The sequence below is a fragment of the Nesoenas mayeri genome (assembly GCF_963082525.1).
Source record: "Nesoenas mayeri genome assembly, chromosome: 2".
In the NCBI taxonomy this organism is placed as follows: Eukaryota; Metazoa; Chordata; class Aves; order Columbiformes; family Columbidae; genus Nesoenas; species Nesoenas mayeri.
In genome coordinates this window covers 155817907-155837555 of record NC_137543.1, presented here as the reverse complement: position 1 = coordinate 155837555, position 19649 = coordinate 155817907, and the positions used below count along the sequence as shown (strand labels likewise).

The window sequence follows — 19649 nt, the reverse complement described above, 5'->3', positions numbered from 1 at the left end:
CTTTTGACAAGTTAATTTATAAGCCTCCTAGAGATGCACGTTGATATGGTAGTTTTCCTGAGCTATAATTGCCTTTTATTTTACTAGTACTACTAAGAAAGCAGTATATCGGTGCACCAAGTGCAACTGCAGTGAGGTGATGAGCAATTAAAACCACTTCTTGCATAGTAAAGCACATTCTATTATTTTGCACTTACTTAATGTACCAATGTAATGTGTTATACAGCATTTAGCTAAATTACAGTAAATCACCTATTTAAAGAAGTTTTTCTTTCAGCCTCTCATGTGAAAAAAATAAATGCTGGAAACAATAAAAGGATGGCGACCATAATGCCAGAAAGATAAAAATGGGATTTCACTCGTCTCCTGGAATTAAAGGCTATAGTGACGTTTTTAAAGGCAAGCTGTTCTCTGTCCCCTGTTGCTCCCTTGCATCAGCGTTACAAAGTCTAAGAGATTTTTACTTATTTCTGCACTGCAGAGTATCAAGGCTGGAGAAAAAGGAGTTGCTGTTGGAGGGCAGGTGGAATGAAGACAAAGCAGGAGGTTGTGATGAATTACAAGTGCCTAAGTCTGTGAGGACCTAAGGACAAGCTCTCACTGAGGGTGGGATGATGTTGTGGGGATGGAAATGGGGCTTTGTTGTTCACCACTCATGCTTCTTCCCTCCCTCTCTCTCTGTTATCCCAGGGGACAGGGGATGGGAAGCCTACTTTGGGGAGGGAATTTCAGAATCAGTTGTTTATGAGTAGAAGCTATAAATATCAAATGGATGCACTGCAACATGTCCTGAAAGAACAATAGATCATAGTATCTTAATACTATACATCATCACAATGGTCTTCTTTTCCACCTGAATTTAGGTTTGCATTTGTCTGGACACCTGAATAGATTTCCATCAGGGACTAATCATGCTTTTATTTGGCATTGTCTATGTGGTTAAGTTTTACAGCAGTTAGGGAGGATGCATGATCCTACCATTTGTTGAGCATCTATTCCCCATGCTTTTCTGAGGAATAAACCATACCTGCCCTGGGGAGTGCAGGTCTTGGGGGGTCCACTCTCCTTGTCAGGCAAAGGCATGTGCCTCCAGTTAGGCAAATATAATCCTAAGTGGGTCATTAATCCTGCAGGCCTCCTAAATAAGATACAATTTCCCCTTTCATGAATGCAAAGTAAAATAACTATTTCTCTAAGCCTGTCTGTGCTCATCCTTCTCACTGCTCATATCGTGCTCAGCCTTTTTCCTCTTTTTTGGTGTTTCTTGTTAATGTTTGCTGGTTTTTACTTCCTTTGTGAGTTTGCCCTCTTCTGTCATTTTTCTTTGCTTCTATTATTTCCCAAAACTTCCATCTCTCTCTCTCAAAATAAGTCTCTGAAGATAGCAGGCCTGTGTTTTTGCTGCATCTGACAGGATTAGGGCTTTTTTTAATGTCTTGGTCCCATGCACAGCAGTCTGTTTACCTTCACTTGTCCTATTCCCTCCATGCAAGATGCTCACATAAGCTGTATGGATGCCTGTACTTGCCATGTGTGCCTGGTGCTTTGCCTGGTCATGACGCCATTCCCACAGAGACATACTGTATTTCAGTGCAAACTGGCAGCCTCCCCTGATCCGGCAGACTTGGGTAATCACTGCAAGCCAGTATTTTTTTCACTATGTGCCACAGGTCTGCTGTGGGTAGTCCAGGTTTTTCTGTGTGTGGGGCTCACCAGGCCCTTCAGAAAACTTGTTGGGATGCTAAACAAGCAGAAGATTATTATCTTTTTAATTTTAATTCCACTGCCCCCTCCTCGTGTATTTTCCAAAGGAGTATAATTGCAGCACATTCCGTTGCCAGTCTGAAAATACCAATTCTGTCTGAAAAATCACCTGTCCTACTGTCACAACCCTCCTGCCTGTTGTCTTGTTAGAAGGTAAGTGCTCACCTGTTGTGTCTGATTGATACCTGCCTGGGAGGACTGCAAGAAAACCCGGGCTGGTTCAGGTGCTGCCATCATGTCAGGAAAGGGGTCTCAGCTGTCTGACTGCTGAGTGATGCCCTGCACTGCGGTGCACAGGACTACAGGGCTAGTGGAAGGCTCATCCTTCAGATGTAATATAAATTTTAAAATTCTGACTGCTTTGGGTCATTAAAAACCCCACAACAGCTTTTATTTTTTGAAAGAAAGACAGTGGTAACTTCAGGCACTTGACTTTTTCCAGCTGCAGTAATTGTCTTCGTCAGGTTAAATTGTATGTGGTGTTTACACTTCTTGCAAAGCTCAGAGTACTCTTTTAGGGTTTCTAACCCCACTTTAAAGCTGATCAGATGCAAGCTGCCTGTTAGCTGCTGTGGGTCATGCCCAAGATCAGGTCTAGCAAAGACCTTCCTACAGCAGCAGTGATGAGAAATAACAGAAGAGCACCCAGTCCTCTCCTGTTTCTGTCCCATCTCAAATCTATCACAGTAGCACACATGAGCGAGCACAATGTCACCTCTGTCCCCAGGGAGCGATGTGGGCTCACTCCCGTGGGATGTTCTGCCATCTGCTCTCTTGACACAGCATAATTTGTTTGCCAACCTTGCAGGTCATGCTGGTATCTGGAGGCTCGTTTATATGAAATGATTCACAACAACTTCAGGATTTAAATTTCCTTTATTCACCAATCTCCCTCAGTCTCAGAGATTGAGAAAGATAATTCCCTAGATGTTGACTTTCATCAGACTGAGATTAATTCAATTATCTTTCACGTCTGTTGATCTGAAACTACAAGACTTGAGAACTTGACTTTTCTTCTAAATCTGTGGCTCTAAATAACTCAAGCTGTCCCAGAAGTCCTGGTACCTTCTTCCTTTCACTAGCTCTTACTACTGACTTGCTGCTTGTGAACTTTACAACTTTTTTTTCTCTGGTTTTTATTTATCAGTTGGAAAATGGTTAGAAAATTAAGATTTTTTTTTTTTTTTTTTTTTTTTTGAGCTAGATTCAAATTCTTATTCCTTCTCATATTTTATCACATAATTCTGCTTTCTGCATTCCATAATCTCTGCCAAATAATGAGAATTCTCTTCAAAAGCATGCAGGTCATGCTATTATCTTATAAACCAGTCTCATCTCTGATAGTGTATACTTACGCAGTCTCATCACATAAGCTGTATGGCCATAAATTCATGAGCATGGAGGCTAATGCAAATCTGTGGTCCTGTAGGTGGATGTAATTTATTCAACTGCTTTGCACCACCAGCAATCAAACTTTTTCCTTCTAGAAGTAAAGTTGTCTCAGACTTTCTTGTCCACTGTGATGAGCCATTTAGTCTGGTGCCCAGTTTGACACACAGCAGTGTAAAAAGAAGCTGTGTTGGCTCAGACAAGTGCTCCTCTAGCCCAATGTTGAGTCTTGAACCATGGCAATAGCTGATGCTGTGTTGGACTTGAGCCTGCCCCATTTGCTGGTCCATAATGAGGCAGCCCCGCATTAAGGATGATAGAGGGTGTATCCTGCCTAATTCCTTTAATATCTGTCAGTTTATCAGTTGTCCATGAATTTTTGTACTCCCTTGTTTTATATCATGGCAAATGATCCATGCTGTCTTGCTCTCTCGATGGCGTCCAGTGTTTTGGCTGTTTATCCTGCCTCTGCATGTTGAAATGATGATTTGGGGTCCTCAAATTATACCAGTGACAGCCTCATGATCTTACTCCCGAGTTTCAGCTGCCAGTTCCAGGTTCAGCGTTATGGCAGCACCCATGGCAGGTTTCCAGAGATTCCATGCCTTTTCGGATGGTAAAACCTTGGGAAGGGTTGGCCAGGTAGCATGCCTGAAAATGCAAAACTTGCTTTGGGAGCATAACCCATCATTCTCTTACTAGAAATCCTAGCATTTTGTCTTGTTTCACCCGAAATGAGGGACCAGAGAGCAGAGCTGACTGACTAAACAAACCATGTATGTGCTGTTCCTGGCGAGGACTTGGTCTGCTTTCTCTGTGTGCATATTTTCTGACTGAATTTGAGAAAGATGTGTACAAAGAAGCTGGGAAACTCTGACACTGCAAATATATCATTGGTCTTCAGTTCTCTGATTTCACCCGTTCTGCTTAGCAGGTTTTTAAAAATTTCCATCAAGGCTGTCCCATTCGTCTGCACTGACTCTGTACAGCACCAAGGCTGCTCTGTTATTTCTAGCAATCATTGCTTTTTGTAATCAGTCAGTTTTGTAAGTGAGACTATATATCTGTGTCTACACTCGCAGACACATAATATATTCTACTAACCGGACAATTTCCTGGAAGTTGAAAGAGGGGGAGGAGTTGGCAAAGTGAACTCTGCTGTTGAAGAAATCCATTATATAATGGAATAAATGGCTTTATGCCTGAAAGTTGCAATTTTCAGCATCATTTACACTGAACATCAGCCCCAAAGAAAGGCAGGTATAAAAAATGAGATGCAGTGGTGACCTTTATCAGCTGTGGTGACAGGTATAAATCAGGCTGCAAATTCTCATCAGCTTGCTGGACAGAATTCATTACAGACAGAGGTTGTTGCATTGCTTTTTGTCTTTGATTGAAGTATGTCCCATTTAAATAAATACTCCTGCAGTGGAACAAATCACACATTTCAACACAGAAGTCCAGGAATATTATTCATTGATTCTTTTGAGAACTAAGATAATATGACTTACAGACCAGCTAAACCTCACAGAGTTTTGCTTGGAATATAACGCAGATCAATTTGTTCTTCTTTTAAGCAGAATGATTTTCTGTTCATTAATTCAGACACTGTGTTGATAGCTTGTGTTGAATATAATAGCAAGATTTACAGCCCTAACAAATCAGCACTATTTCGTTTATTCTTCCTTATTCATACCAGAAGTATATGCAACAGATTAGTACCTGATTTTAAACTTGTTACATTTTAACAAATAATGGGAAAGGCTTTCATCTCCTACTTCCAACTATGGAGCAACTTTCATGTCGTCATTTTGAAGTTTCACAGTTTATTAGCGTGTTATGGGTTTTTTGGAGCATAGGGAGCAATAAAAGTTTAGTAGCAATGTCATTATAGGAAGTAATGTAACTTCCATCAGTTCATGCAATGCTCAAGAAACAGCTACCAAATATTAACAACCTCACTGCTTCTTTAGATTAATAAGCTGTTTTACCTGCATACTGAACTTTGAGCTGAGTTTCATGACTATTTTTTTCTGTAATTGGGAAATATCCTGAGAGCCTCACAATTATCCAAATGCTTGGCTGGCCATATTTAAAATGTGAGTTTTCTGTCTAGAACTTAGTATACAATTGGAAAATGTTCTGTGGTTTTCATATAGGTTGATTATTAAAGCAGTAATATTTTCAAAATATCTGATAAACTGGTAATATTCTGTCTCTCAGGTTAGTTATTCCTCTTATTTCTTCAAGAAAATCAAAACTTGGACTGTGTATTTTCCTCATATAACAAATGATGCTTCATTCTTAACAGCCTAAGGATATAAAGGCAAGGTGTTTATGGAGCATTAGTACCTTTTATTGTATAACTTTCTAAATTATTGGCATAAGGTGTTTCTTTAGGATCTGGACACAGAAGCTGCAAGTTAAAGTTGTAAATAAGTTGGTGCTGGATCAGACCCCAGAGATCATATCTTCTGGTGTCTGGCCTAGGAGAAGAGCAAATGCTTAGGGAAGTATTTTAAAAAGTGGGTTGCAGGAAGGAAAAGAGAAACACTTGGAGCAGTGAGAGAAGTATGAAGATAATCTCAATTTAAAATCACAGTGTCCCAGCATGAAGAATCATTTGGAAATGATATTGCTGATTAATTGCAGTTTGACTCATAATAATTACTGAACTAACTGTATTTGCCTACAGCCAACCATGTTTGTGGAGCAGCTCCTCAACTTTTTTTGTGATAGCACAGAGGTTGATACTGTGAAATGGGAACTACTTGATAAAAGGTGGATCTAACCTACACAACCAGAGGGCATAATACATACCCATTCATGGTACATTTTGACTGAGAAGGCTCTCCACACACGTTGCTGAAGCTGAGCCATTCCACAGCTTGACATGCAGGAATCAGAGGGCTAGATGAAAAAAAAAAAGGCAAGAGGGAATATTTAATCGTATGAACAAGACCCTGAGAAAAGGGTCTTCATTTCTCAAGATGATAATTCAGGTTATACTCCTAGTCCCTCGCAATCTCAGGTTCAAGTTCTTTCTGGAAAGTGTCTCCCTACAAAACTCATAATAATGGATGGATTTTTTCTTCCCTTTTTTTAATTCTTGTTTGGACCCATATGCAGTCCTGGCACCCACTCTACTCTGGGACTGTGACTTCCACAGCTTGTTTACCTTCTGCGTGAAGAAATAATCCCTTTTATTTGTGTAGAACCTGCCAGTGGCTGGTGCTGTTTAATGCCTCCTAATGTTTATTTTGGAAAAGGCGGGGAACAGGCATTCATTATTTATCTTCTCTATGCTGTTTATGATTTTTTTGACTTCTGTCTAGCTCTGTTCAATCAGTTCTTTCCCAGGCTGAATAATCTTAGTTTGTTCAGTCATAAATCACATGAAGCAGTATTTTAAAGTCCTGAATATAATCAGTCATGCTTATGAAAATGCTGTGGCCTTGGACAGCACTCTAGAACTAATGACAAAATTTTAATACTGTCAAATCCAAAAAAGAACTTCCTTCATTATTCTGGTCTCAAATGGTCTCTTCATCTAATTCAGATCCTGCCATTTTTATTTAGGACTGAAGTTATTGATAAAATTTATTCCATAATTAAAAGAAAGAGATGCTTTGAGAACTTTGCCTATGCACTTGCTGCTGTGATTTGGACACTGGCAATCTTAAGTCTCTAAAATTTTGTTGTCTGGAGAGGATCGTCTCTATTGCAGTAACAGTTTGACCTCACAGAATCTGATTCATCCCAGTCTTATAAAGGTTGTTTCTTGCTACACTTACATGTAAAACTGTGATATGTGGGAGATGACTGTTCTTATTGGTAGTAGTAAGGAGAGTGTAGATCTTTTTTTTGTCTGCACTTTCAAAACATTTCACAAAGATGGTTAATGATTGTGAGTAGGATTGTCATCAGCAGCTTAGAAACAAAAGAAGACTGAAACACAGGCAAGGGAGGAGTATGCTACATCTGCACACCAAAGGTTTGAAAGAACTGGGTCTCCAGACGCAGTGTTGTCTTCACCAGGTTACCCCAAGCTGGGTTGTGTGCATCTGTTTGCAGCTGCAATGCATTGAGTCTGTGCTTTAATTAATCTGGTAAGATTTAAACTCACCTTTGACTAATCCCGAGACAACGCATGGATAATATTTAACCATTCACATGTCCCTAACCCCTGTGGGATGCACCAGAGTAGCCACCTTGGGATAGCCACAGAGAGAAAGCAATGAAGAATTGTTTCCATGGCTAAAACTGGAAGCAGAAGTTTCATAGGATACATTGATTCTCAATCTTATTTCAACCAGGTTGCAAAAAAGCAGTAACCCTACTCCTGCATCAAGACAAGCTGCTGAATCCTTTAATGGCAGTGTGCCTGGAACTTATGTTTTATGTTTTATCTGTGGGGCAATGCATGGAAGCACTGCTCAGACTTGAACTTCAGTTTATGACATTGGAGAGTTGACAAGCCTTTCTTCTTGTAACGTTTTTTTCATCCTGAACCTTTGACCTGCCACCCAACCCTCATTTGGAGTTTCTATTCATAGGTCTACTACAGCATTTTTGTCAAGTAAGTTTTGAACTTTGAGAGCTGGAGACTATCTCCTGTCTGTGCAGTAGCTACTGCAAGGGGATTCTTGTCCATGTTTAGATGTCCTGAGTACTGGAGTAGTCCCAAAGTGCAATGGGAACAAACTGGTTTATCTTGTTCCATGTAGAAATGGCAATTTCTTTGTATGCATCTCCTTCTGGTAAAAGTTTGGAGGACAAATCGTGGAGCTGGAAGATCTGTGCAGTATTAGTTTTCAGAATCTACTTTGTTAGAGAGTGATTTGCCTTTAACTTTCAGAGACTTTCTAAGCATCTGGCTTGTTAAACTCATACAGAGACTAAGGATCTTGGCAACCTTTAAGCATAAGGAATGTTTTTCAACCGTGTTTTCTATCTACATTAACAATATCACAAGCTTTGTATTGATGTTTGAAATAAGACCATATTGCATTCAGTTTTAGGAAACTGTGACAGAATAAAAATGTGACAAACACTGACCATATTATTTAATGACTCACCTGGAAGCCACTTTAACATTACAGCAATGGCTGCATTAATTAAAAAAAAAAAAACAACAAAAGTTCTCTTTAGAGGGACATTTCCAGCAATCCTTTCAATTCAAGCCATTAGCTTCTATACAGAGAATTTCAGATTTTGTTAATGTTCTTCTCTTTTCCTCCTTGCAGATAATGAATTCATTTATAGAAACCAGAATGGCACAGTGATTCTGAGGAATGTTGAAACTAACAGTTCAACAATATTAATAGAAAACAAAAAAATTGTAAGTATTTTCTATAATGAGTAGCAGAATTTCATACTTCTCTTGAAGTCGGATCAGTAAAGCAGAAAATAACTTGGGTTTCAACTTCTTGTATTGTCAAGGAGAAGCAATACACTGGTAATACTATGGCCTCCACAATGACTGATAATGTGAAATTGAACTCCAGCTTTTATTACTCTGCAAGCTCAGTTTCTTTCATACTACAGGAGAGTATCATACAGATATTTGAAGCTAGTCTTGCATAGCATATATAATTGAAAGATGCATAATTCTCATCTTTGCATGCTTAATAGAAAAGACAATTGATACAATTTACTGTCTGTTGGTAGCATTCCTCCATGCAAATACTTATTTTTTAATTTGTGGATTTGCTGCTTTTTCTTGCCTAACAGTTGAAATGTAATTTCGGTGTTATTAATGAATACTGTTGAAGAATGAAAATGGGTCGCATGTGAGCGAAACACTAAGAAATTATTGGGAAGAGAAGCTAATGAGGAAAGTGGGTTTTAGCACTGTTTTTTGTAGTAGATGAAGCCAGAATTGTGTTAGAAGTTAGTACATTAAATGTCAGAGTGTTTTCAATATTTTCTGCAAAAAGTTAATTTCCAGAGTAAGATACATTTATGAATCATGTTGTCCTGGTAAAATGGACACTTATACTGTACCTACCTAAGGTTTTGGTTAACTTGAAGTAGTTTTGTTGTACTATGGCATTGCAAAACTACAAAAGCAGGGGAAGGCTAACAGAAACTTGTCTTAATGTCCCAAGGTCTGCAGAAAACAGCTTTAGGAAATCAAAATATAAAAGTAAATCTACAAGAAAACTATAAAAACAGTGTAAGTGTACAACCTATACAAAGCTAGACTACTATATTAATTCTTTTTTAATGAGACAAAGAATTAATCACTGAATTATTATTGCAGGACCCATCCTTAAGCTTCACGTGTTGCCATTTGCCCTTCAACCTTTGCTACATCACATAAGCAATCCTCTTTTACCAGAGCGTAACCCCTTTCTTTACAATTCTGCTAAGCATAAAAGAATGGGCTGGCTTGCTTTAATGTCAGGAGCTGTTGAAATCAAACTGCTTCTGTCTGTTTATTCTCCTGGTTCCCATGTTAGTTCAAGAAGTTCTGATACAAGAGCCACCATTACACCTCATCTGGGCACATTGGCTTTGTCCTGTTTCTTCTCAGCTCTGGGTCAGAATAACTTTTGCTACCTTGTCATGTTTTCCCTTCTTTGTGTTATTAATATAATTGCAAATAAAATCTGTCTTCATGCTGACACTGCTAGATCTCACACTGCTGCTCCATGCTGGCCTCACCAACCCATTAAGTTGTCCAGAGGTGGCGGATGCCCCACCCCTGGAGACATCCCAGGCCAGGCTGGACAGGGATCTGAGCAATCTGATCTGGGTGAAGATGTCCCTGCTCATGGCAAGGGTTGGACTAAAGGTCCCTTCCAAGAGAAACCATAGAATATTTTGGGTTGGAAGGGACCTTCAAAGGTCATCAAAAACCCTTCTATGATTCTATGATGAGTCTCCTCTGCCTTTGGCGGTCTCCTGGATTCCAAACTGACCACCTCTAGCCTTGCTGCCCTTAGGGAGGACTCTTGCAATGGGATACTGTACATTTCCCTGAAGCCCAAATTCCCCCTTCCAGTTTGGTCCTTGGGAATCTCTCAAGGGCTTGCATCTAATTTTTTGAGAGGATGAGATTTGAAAGACAGTGGATGATCAGTTTGTTAGTGGCACCTCTCTTGGCCCGTGGTGCCCCAGAAATGTATTGTATTGGAATATCCTGGAAAGGAGTGGGCAGATCTGCACTGTACAGATGATAAGTGGAGCAGGGAAAGGGTAACTCTTGACAAGTCTGAGATATTTTGGCATCTCTTGTTTGTAGTAAGACTTAAAGTGCAGCTTTTTGGAGAACTCAGGTCAGGGTGCACCTGGAAAACTGCATCACCATAGCATCCCAAAGACTTCTTTAAGTGGGGAGAATGGGATAGTTTTCCTCAGAGTTCTCTTAATTGGAACAGGTAGTGGTGTCTTTTTATAATCATTTGCTCCAGCAGGTATTTACTGTTTGTTGTTTCCAGCATTTTGGCCACTGACTGCAGGGAATGAGAGAGAATTAATGAATTGTCATTAATTAGGGTATTCTACTACCTGCCACCCATAGGTACCTCACCAGCCATTGTGCAGTAGGTTTGAAAGGAAAATCCTGATTTTTGCTATATCTACCCGGTCTGACTCACAATGCAGTTATGCTTTCAGTTATGGGAGCATATATGTGCCCACATAACATTTCTGGGTTTTGAAAAGAGATGTATTATTTATCAAGACAGTCTGGCAGTATCCTTTATAATTAGAAACATGATCATAACAATTAGTTCTAGATGTTATTAGCTTGAAAACTGAAAAATATTTATTTGATGTCCTATTTATTTTCTAGGTCTCCCTAAAGGCCATTCGATATGAAGTGTCACCTGACCGGGAATACGCACTTTTTGCTTTTAATGTTGAACCAGTAAGTACACAGATTCAATTTCAAAATACACAGCCAGTAGTGGGCATTTTTTTTTCCATTTCTATGCCAGTAAGATGATATTTTAAATTAATCGCTTTCTCTGAAATGAAGAAAGAAAACCCCTCACTTAGGTGTTCTGAGACCATGTCATACTGCCATCTAGTAGAGGAGAAAAGTATAAATTACGCTGTAGAGGAAACACTGTCATTGCCAAGATGTTATAGTCTTTGGGAGGGGGGTTGTAAGGATATGTCTTTGCTACAAGGATTTCTATTCCTCTTTTGTGTTATTTTTTTCCATGGTGCCTTTTTCAGTCACACTATAAATTTATTTGCAAGAACAAAAGCAACTGTCAGTATCTCCCACAACTGAAATAATACATTAATTATGGTGTCCCTGTTCCCAGTGCTGCAGTTAGGGTTGAGCTATTACTTTCATTATAAAACCTTTTCTTCAGAGGGTTAGGTATAAATCATTTGTAAGAAATCACAATTCAGTTACTACTAGGTTTTAGATTAGGATGAATTTTCTAACAAACTTTAAAAAAGAAAAGTGTAATGAGTCATTTTTAAATGATGACTAAAGAATCAGACACACGGAAAGTGGTTCTTGGGCATGAATAATACTTATTTTCCTTTTAAATCCTGCTGGTATAAGACCTGAAATGTTTGAATGATAGCTGTGCTGTACTACTTAGATAAACTATAAACCACATACATTTTGTTTTCGTAATCTAGAATTGCACCAATTCCTCAAAATGAAAATAATTCATTTACCAGAAACTGTAATTCTTCTTCCATAAAATAAATCTAGTTGCAGCTGCTAACCGAAGGAAATTTGTTGGTCCTTTAGGTAGTTGAGGTTGTGGTTCTGTTGCTCATCTTATTTCTCTGCTGTCATCTTTGGAATTATTCCTGACTCACAATGGTATAAAAGTCAGGAGAACCATGCCTGGCATTAAAAAAGTTCAAATAAAACTGTATGAGAAACTTAAGGGATAATTCATAAAGACTTTATGCTGGGAAACCATTGTTGGTGCAGATTCACTTACGTGAAGCTTAGCAGAGTTCTAGACAGAGATGGATGTAGAAGTGTTAAATTAAATCTAAATATGGGGAAGGCAGCCTAATGGCAATGGAACGAGCAAAGCCTTTGCCTGAAAGCCCCCCTGCCTTGTGTGCCGGAGGTGTTCTGCAAAATTCAGTTCTTTTAGTGGAGATTGGCCTTTGGCTGTGGCAGCCCCATGCTGACACTGCTCAGATGCATTGTGCCAGCTGGAAGAGCCCTGAGAGGGCATCCTCAGTTCCTCTGAGAACAAGAGAAAATTTCCTATACCGAGAAAAATTATAATGAGAGAAAAAAATCCATTCCTAAAAAGCAGTAGTAAGAAATTCCTTTTTTTATTCTCCACCTTTAGCCATCAAAAGGGCTGCACACTCAGAGTATCTGCAAGAAGCAAAGTTACAGAGGCTTTTGTGGCCCAAACTTTCTGTTCTACCTGCAAAGGAAGAGGAGGATGGGGACAGCAAGGGATGGGTTGGACATGTTTCCTCCACAACCTTCCCTCTACATTTCAGTGCTTGCAGATCTGTGGTTTTGGGGTGCAGGCAAAACACTGCAGTTTGAGTGCTTTAGATGCCTGGCTGGAGAAAACAGAGCAGCACACAGCCAGGTGCTCCCTGCCCCACACCACAGCTTCTTCCAGAAAGGAAAACCTGAGGTGGCAAGCTGGAAACATGAACTCTGGAAGATTTCAGGATGTGAATAGATGTGTATTCAGTATTAGAGAGCATTGCAATTTGTTCAAATATTCATAAATGAGATTATGATAGCGAGAGTTCCTGAAATAGTTTTCTGAAACAAAACAAAACACATCATTTTCTCTTTAAGATCCATGATGATAAAATATTCAACTGTTATTATTTTTTTTAAAGAAGCAGCATACTAATAAAGGGATCATAAGGTTTGCTTTGAATATTGCATCTTAAGCCATGAGGGGTAGCTCTTTGTTTATTAAAGTTGCAATAACTGTTAAATTACTTATTCAGCTTTCTTCTCATTTGGTATGCAGGCTGCGGCTACAAATAATTGCACGTTAGTTAGCTTTCCACATTTTCTGCGTTTCCAACTGTATTCTTGGACAAAATTCAAATTACACTGTTTTCTGCAACATAAGAAATTGATTAGCAAAGCCTTGGGCAGTTGTCCTTGTTGCAAAGTCAAAAGGAAATTTCAGGAAATGTGTTGGCAAAGCTTAATTCTACAAATACTTTCATAAAAGAAACTTATTGAAACTATTGTATACCTGTTTTATAGGTATCAGAAAGTATGGCACTTTTTTGCCATTTAAAAGTGTGATGTGCAGCCTTCTGTTTGAGAGTATAGATGTTTTCATAATTTTTTACACAATACAGTTGTGCTGCATTTACATATGTGTATTCTATCTTAATATATATCACATGAATTAGTCCTGTATCTGAATTCTAATATGAATGGATGATGTTTAATACCAGCTAAGAATAAACATCAAAATACAAGAGCGTAGTGTATCACTCCAATGAAGTGAAATATTTTAAAAAAGAATTCTACAAAGTAATTTCCTGCCAGTAATAGCTTCCTTCTAAGGTTTTTCTGTTTATTTGCACAGAAGCATCTCTGCTCAGTGTTGGGTCTGAGTAACAGCACTGACACCCACACTGGAATAATGCAGTCGTGAACTGACAGACACCTATTTTGCAAAGATATTGTGGCAACTAATGTGTATTTTCCTGTTGTATCACTTCATCATCTTAGAGGATGATGAATTAAAGCATGTTCCTTAAAATGTATTTCTCCAAGGGAGCTTGGCAGGTGGTTGTGAGACTGGCGTGGGTACATTGTGACTAGTCGGGCTGTCAGGTTTCATTCTAAATGCTTTTTTGCAGTGCTTATATTTACAGAAGTTTAATCTTTCAGGCAGCAATACTCTGGGTAAGCCTTGTGCTAATAGGGAGCTTTTCTAACCTTGAACACAGAACATTTGTTCTTTTTCTGGAAAGGTCACAGGGAAAGCACCAGGCTTCTTTGTCTTTAAAATACTCTTGCAATTTTTCTGTTGTTTGGTTGGTTTTTGTTTCTTTACACTAGAGGAAGGTCAAACCTGAGGCTGAAACCATAGGGTGAAGTTTTGGGAAAGCATTGGGAAATAAATACACCCATAGAGAAACTTTGATTTCAGATCATCCTTCCCCAAAACAAGCATGTGGGGCTCTGGCTATAGAGTTCAGTAACCCAAAAACACATCAGCAAGTTGGGGTGTAACTGCAGCACCACAGTAAAAAGAGTGCAGAAGGTCTGGTGGAGTCAGGTCAAAGCCACCCTTGCCCAGCATGTAGCTCCACCATCATTTCCAGATGAGCTCCATGCTCCCTGCATGCCTCCCAGGGAGACACAGAGGTCTCTGGTGTTCAGGATGGAGTTTCCATAATCTCCTAAAGGAATTTCCTAAATAGCCAAGCGACAAACTACCTCTTAAATTTGGTAGCGTTTCTGTGACTGGGAGGGTGATGGAGTAAGAATAAGGACTAGTAACCAAACCCCATGGGCTTGTGTGGTCATTTCTGTGGCGGTCAGAGTTAACTAGGAGAGCTCGTGTCATGGTGATAAAAGAAATAAAGAAAAGTAAATGAGAAGTCATGTTCTTGAGTGGCACGGTGAGACATTAAACAGAGAATATTTAATTCCCTTTATTATGAATAGCTGTCATTGGAATGCAAGTATGAAAATAAAGTGGCCAAGATTCTTCTTAAAGCTACTTGTTCTTCATATCCAATCTGCCAGTCCATTACTGTGTTTGAGCTAGCTAAGAGTAATTACATACAGGAAATCCTGGCTGATTAATATGGACCGAATGGCTTAGTCTTCTGAACAACAATTAGGGCTTAAAGACTTTTATGGCCAATACAAGAGCCACTATCACCTATCTTGCAGTTAAAGGAATGTGTTTTTATAATGCTGAAAGCTGCAAAGAATTAATCATCACTGTAATTAGAGCAGGCCCAACTATTTTTTTAGAGTAGTTTATGTGGTGAGTTTAGTATTTCTTTTCACCTTGGCAGTTGCCATAGATCTCATGGCAGTGGCTGGACCACAGAAACCTCAGAAAGACCCAGTCCAAACCTTGGACTTTGTGTTTGGATCATGAGTGAAATGAAAAAGCATTATTTATAGAAAGGAGCATATCATTATTGTGGTTGTTACTATTTTTGACTGTTTGTCCAAGTCTGGTTGTTACGTGGAATGAACAGGTTTTGTGCTCATGGGTCCAATTACAACCTCATACTGTTTAATTAGTTGTGTAAAAATTAAAATTATATAAAGCTTGTTGTTTCCAAAAACACTAATGGGTATAAATATTAATGAATCCTCACAACATCCTTTTCAGTTAGGTGAGCACTATTATTATGATAAATATGCCTCTGAAAATTAGACAGTCATAACTATCATCAGTAATACTGCTAATATTGTAGCTATGATATTTATTACTTAATTGAAATGGATTTACCAGCGCTAGAAATGGGTTTGCATAAACCTCTTTTCTTTCTGTGGCAATAAATATATTTGAAATTTGCTTTTTTTCATTCCTGCCCAATGTTGTTTCCAGCAACAATGAAAATGCATAGTGTTTACACTATGTCAAGTGCTCACGGTTAGAACATTTGTACCATAAATTTTATAATAATAATCCCACCTGGTTTAGCAATCTGTTTAATTTTTGGTATTTGTTGTAAACCAGTAGAATTTTGAGTGGAGCATTTTGATGTGGAAAGCGTATGTTTACTTATATGAAAAGCTTATAATTTTCATATCTCTGTTTTTCATATTAATGCAGTTTTGAATCTTTGTTGTTCATAAACCAGAAAGGCATCTTCTTTATTGTAAAGCTGCATGATATAAGGGCAGTGTTGACTACTGTCAAAAGCTAGTGGCTAAAACTATTTACCCTACATTTTCAAGGCTAAAGCACTGTAAATTAGTTTACTTATGTGAATTAGTTACTTGTTATTAGGATAATTAAATGTAGCTTCACTTCCTACATAAAAAGTAGAAAAAAAATCAGTAAATAGTGAAAAGATTGTATTTTTTACAAAGCTTTTCTGTTATTACATATGAGCATGTGAGTATTTTCAAGCAGGCTGTCTTCTCTCTTCTTGATTCACCAGAGGACTGTTGTCATTCAGTGCTTCTGTAATTAGCAGAAGTCAAGTTATTAATGAATTAAGTGGAACCACATAGGCTAGCCATGCTTCAAATCTGATGATTTGCTACATTTTGGGTCTTTTCAGGAAAGCAGCATCTTCAGTCACCTCCAATAGAATAAGTATTACTAATACCATTCAGTTAATATTTAATATTTCAGTGAAATGCTCACAGCTTCTGAAAATTGCATCATTTTTGTGTGCTCATATGGAGTTTTACCAAGGTGATTTGTGGCCGCCAGGGCTGAAAATGGGGAGCTGCCTCTGTTCTCCTTCTTGCATATTCTTACATCCTGTTTTGAGCCATATTATTTAAATAGTGAAGATCAGTAGAGTAAATATCCTTGTTTAATAATGTGCTTTTATCCTATTTGTAGTGGCAAGGAGACCAGAAGTGCTCCAGCTACATTTACATAACAAAAGCTAAGGCTTGTGTGTCCAGAAGTATTGCATTAACGGGAAAGTATTGAGAACATAGGAAAGGTTAATTTTCTGGGCGACAGTTTGCTTTGGATTTAAAGCTGAAGCAGCAGCTATTATTGGAGAAAATTTAGAGACAATAATTTATTTTAAAAAGAGAGTGTTGGGGTTGTTGGTTGGTTGGCTGGTTGGTTGTTTTTTCTAAATTACGAATCTGGTCTACTATAATACCCTTTGTGAAAGACTGCCCATCTTTTCTAATCTCAAACCTACCATGAATAAATTCATTAATCTGTCGTTTTCAATGTGGGCTGAACAGTATCACAGTATGTTTGGGATTGGAAGGGACCTCAAAAGATCATCCAGTCCAATCCCCCTGCTGGAGCAGGAACGCCCAGGTGAGGTCGCACAGGAACATGTCCAGGTGGGTTTTGAATGTCTCCAGAGAAGGAGACTCTACAACCTCCCTGGGCAGCCTGTTCCAGTGCTCTGTCACCCTCACTGAGAAGAAGTTTCTTCTCAAATTTAAGTGGAACCACTTGTGTTCCAGCTTGATCCCATTACACCTTGTCCTATCATTGTTTACCACCGAGAAGAGCCTGGCTCCGTCCTCGTGGCACTCACCCTTTATATATTTATAAGCATTAATAAGGTCACCCCTCAGTCTCCTCTTCTCCAAACTAAAGAGCCCCAGCTCCCTCAGCCTTTCTTCATAAGGGAGATGCTCCACTCCCTTCATCATCTTTGTTGCCCTACGCTGGACCCTCTCCAGCAGTTCCCTGTGCTTCTGGAACTGAGGGGCCCAGAACTGGACACAATATTCCAGGTGTGGTCTCACCAGGGCAGAGTAGAGGGGAAGGAGGACCTCTCTCGATCTACTAACCACCCCCCTTGTAATACACCCCAGGATGCAGCAACAAGATCAATGAGAGGATTTTCAAAGGCATCAGAAAAGGTTGATTCAAAAATGTTTCCACACTTAACTTGCTTTTCTGTCAGACCTGGAGGTGTGGAACTCACCCAGGACACCAGCACTTTGCGGTCACCTTCCATCAAATACACCAAAGCTGCCAATAAAGAAAGTCTGAGCAACTGGGAGATTTTCCTACCGATGAATCTCAGTTCAGGCAGGAATAGCAATATCTCTGTCAGACATATTGATGTGCCCTGGTTTTCTGTCGCATGTTGGTATCAGTAATTGATTCAACATAATTAATATTTCATATCTGTGGTGGCACAGAGAGAGAGGGAAGTTTGCCACACAGCTCTAGAGGGATTCATGGGTTTTCAAAACTCTATTACAACCTTGTGCAAACACCGTCCTCTCAGATGTCCTCAGTTGTGCCTTTGACAGCAGAGCCCTTTTGATCAGAGTTTTTTTTCTGCTGCACATGCTCACAAAATTAAAAAATATTGCTATGGGAGGGTGGATACACATTTTAATTGAGTAAACATGTTATCAGGTGCTGGGAATATTTGTTCTTACTGCTCAGCTGTCATTGCTCTGTCCAATTTCTGTCACATTGTGTGTTTAGAATATAAATTTTTGGGCGCAGGCACAGGATAGTGGAGCAATAATTGGTGACAAGTTTAATTCTACAGCTCCCTTTTGAAAGCGAAGCTACAGAAACTAATTTCATGTTGATAACCTTCAGGACCAATTTTTTACTAACACAGGGGAAGAAAAGAGGTCAAAACTTTTGTTTATTTTGGAGGAGCCTCATGGTTCATTTCAAATTTCTACAAAGCTCCAGCAGAAAATGTGTTCCTTTATGTAGCCTGAATGTTTTTTTCCTCTTAGCTGAAATCCTTATGCTTTGGCACAGCTCATTTTAATTACAGAAAAATTTCCAGCCTCAACAAGGAGGTAGAGTGGGGTTAGGCATTCAAATGCATGAACTGCTAGGACATTTTGGTAGTTAATTCCCTTAGGCCATGGGGCAAGGTGTTGCTAGTTAAAATTAAGGGTCTGTCATTGTAACTCTGGGTAGAAGCAGCAACAAAAAATGTGGGCTGAAATGACATAAGAAAAACATGTAGACTTAGTATATATTCCATTCTTATAAATGGGAAATGATAGGTAATTAATCTCATCAAAGAGGAATGGGTGGGTAGAGCTTTCCTGTGTTTCTTGTCCGTGGAAAAAGGTGTTTGCACCCCTTAAATGCAAGGAAGGGGTGCACACCCCAGCATCATGTCCCCAGCAGGTGGTCTAGGAGTGGGATCACCTCAATGTTGAAGGGACTGATGGGAACCTTGCATTTATCATGGGTAGCCACTCTGGTTACATGTTGCCTGCATCTCTTTCCTGGAGAAAACAACAAAAAAACCCACGCATCAGGATCCTAGTTTTTTTATATTTGTTGGTCCCTGTCATTGGGTGCTGTTTTCAGCAGGAAAACCGTGCTTCTGAAATGATGATCTAGATGCATTCATAAAACATGATTAGCTGCATTTGCCTGAGCTGGGAAGCAAAGCTCTGCCCAGCCGGGCTTCCTGCAGTGCTCAGTCCCCCAATTCTAGTTTTTATACTGCATGTTTCCTCTATAGCAATTGTTTTAGTAAAAATGCACCAAATCTCAATTTCTTACTGAGTATCCATTCCAGTGAGTGTTGTTTAGTATGGTTAGTGCAATAAAATACTAACTGCATGAGATAGAGAGCATTAAAAACTGAGTGTACTGACTTCAGCTGCTGTGCCACCTTTAACTATTTTCTATTAAAAACAAAGGATTAAACTCTTGCTGTTCTTCTAATAATGTAGATCAATGGATTTAGGACTAAACTTTAAGCCTCCTGATTTGAGCTGAGAGACTTCAACACAAATTGCACAGACATGACTGAGTGCAAAATAATATTTCAAACTAAGCTGGGCAGCCTTGCTCATGTAGCAGAGGCCAACAAACTGTATCCTACATTTATTCACAGGCACAGATATACATCAGTAAACTGAAAAGCAAATC

General features: G+C 39.1%; 1 protein-coding gene across 1 annotated transcript in view; it reads left to right on the top strand.

The window, feature by feature from the left end:
- Nucleotides 1–19649, top strand: part of DPP6 (dipeptidyl peptidase like 6) — a gene marked incomplete at both ends in the record, with an annotated part of 413796 nt that overhangs the window by 263163 nt on the left and 130984 nt on the right. Inside the window, 2 exons of the mRNA XM_080340056.1 lie at nt 8400–8494; nt 10955–11029. Coding sequence (XP_080196182.1) covers nt 8400–8494; nt 10955–11029 — 170 coding nt within the window. The remainder of the gene's footprint in view (nt 1–8399; nt 8495–10954; nt 11030–19649) is intronic.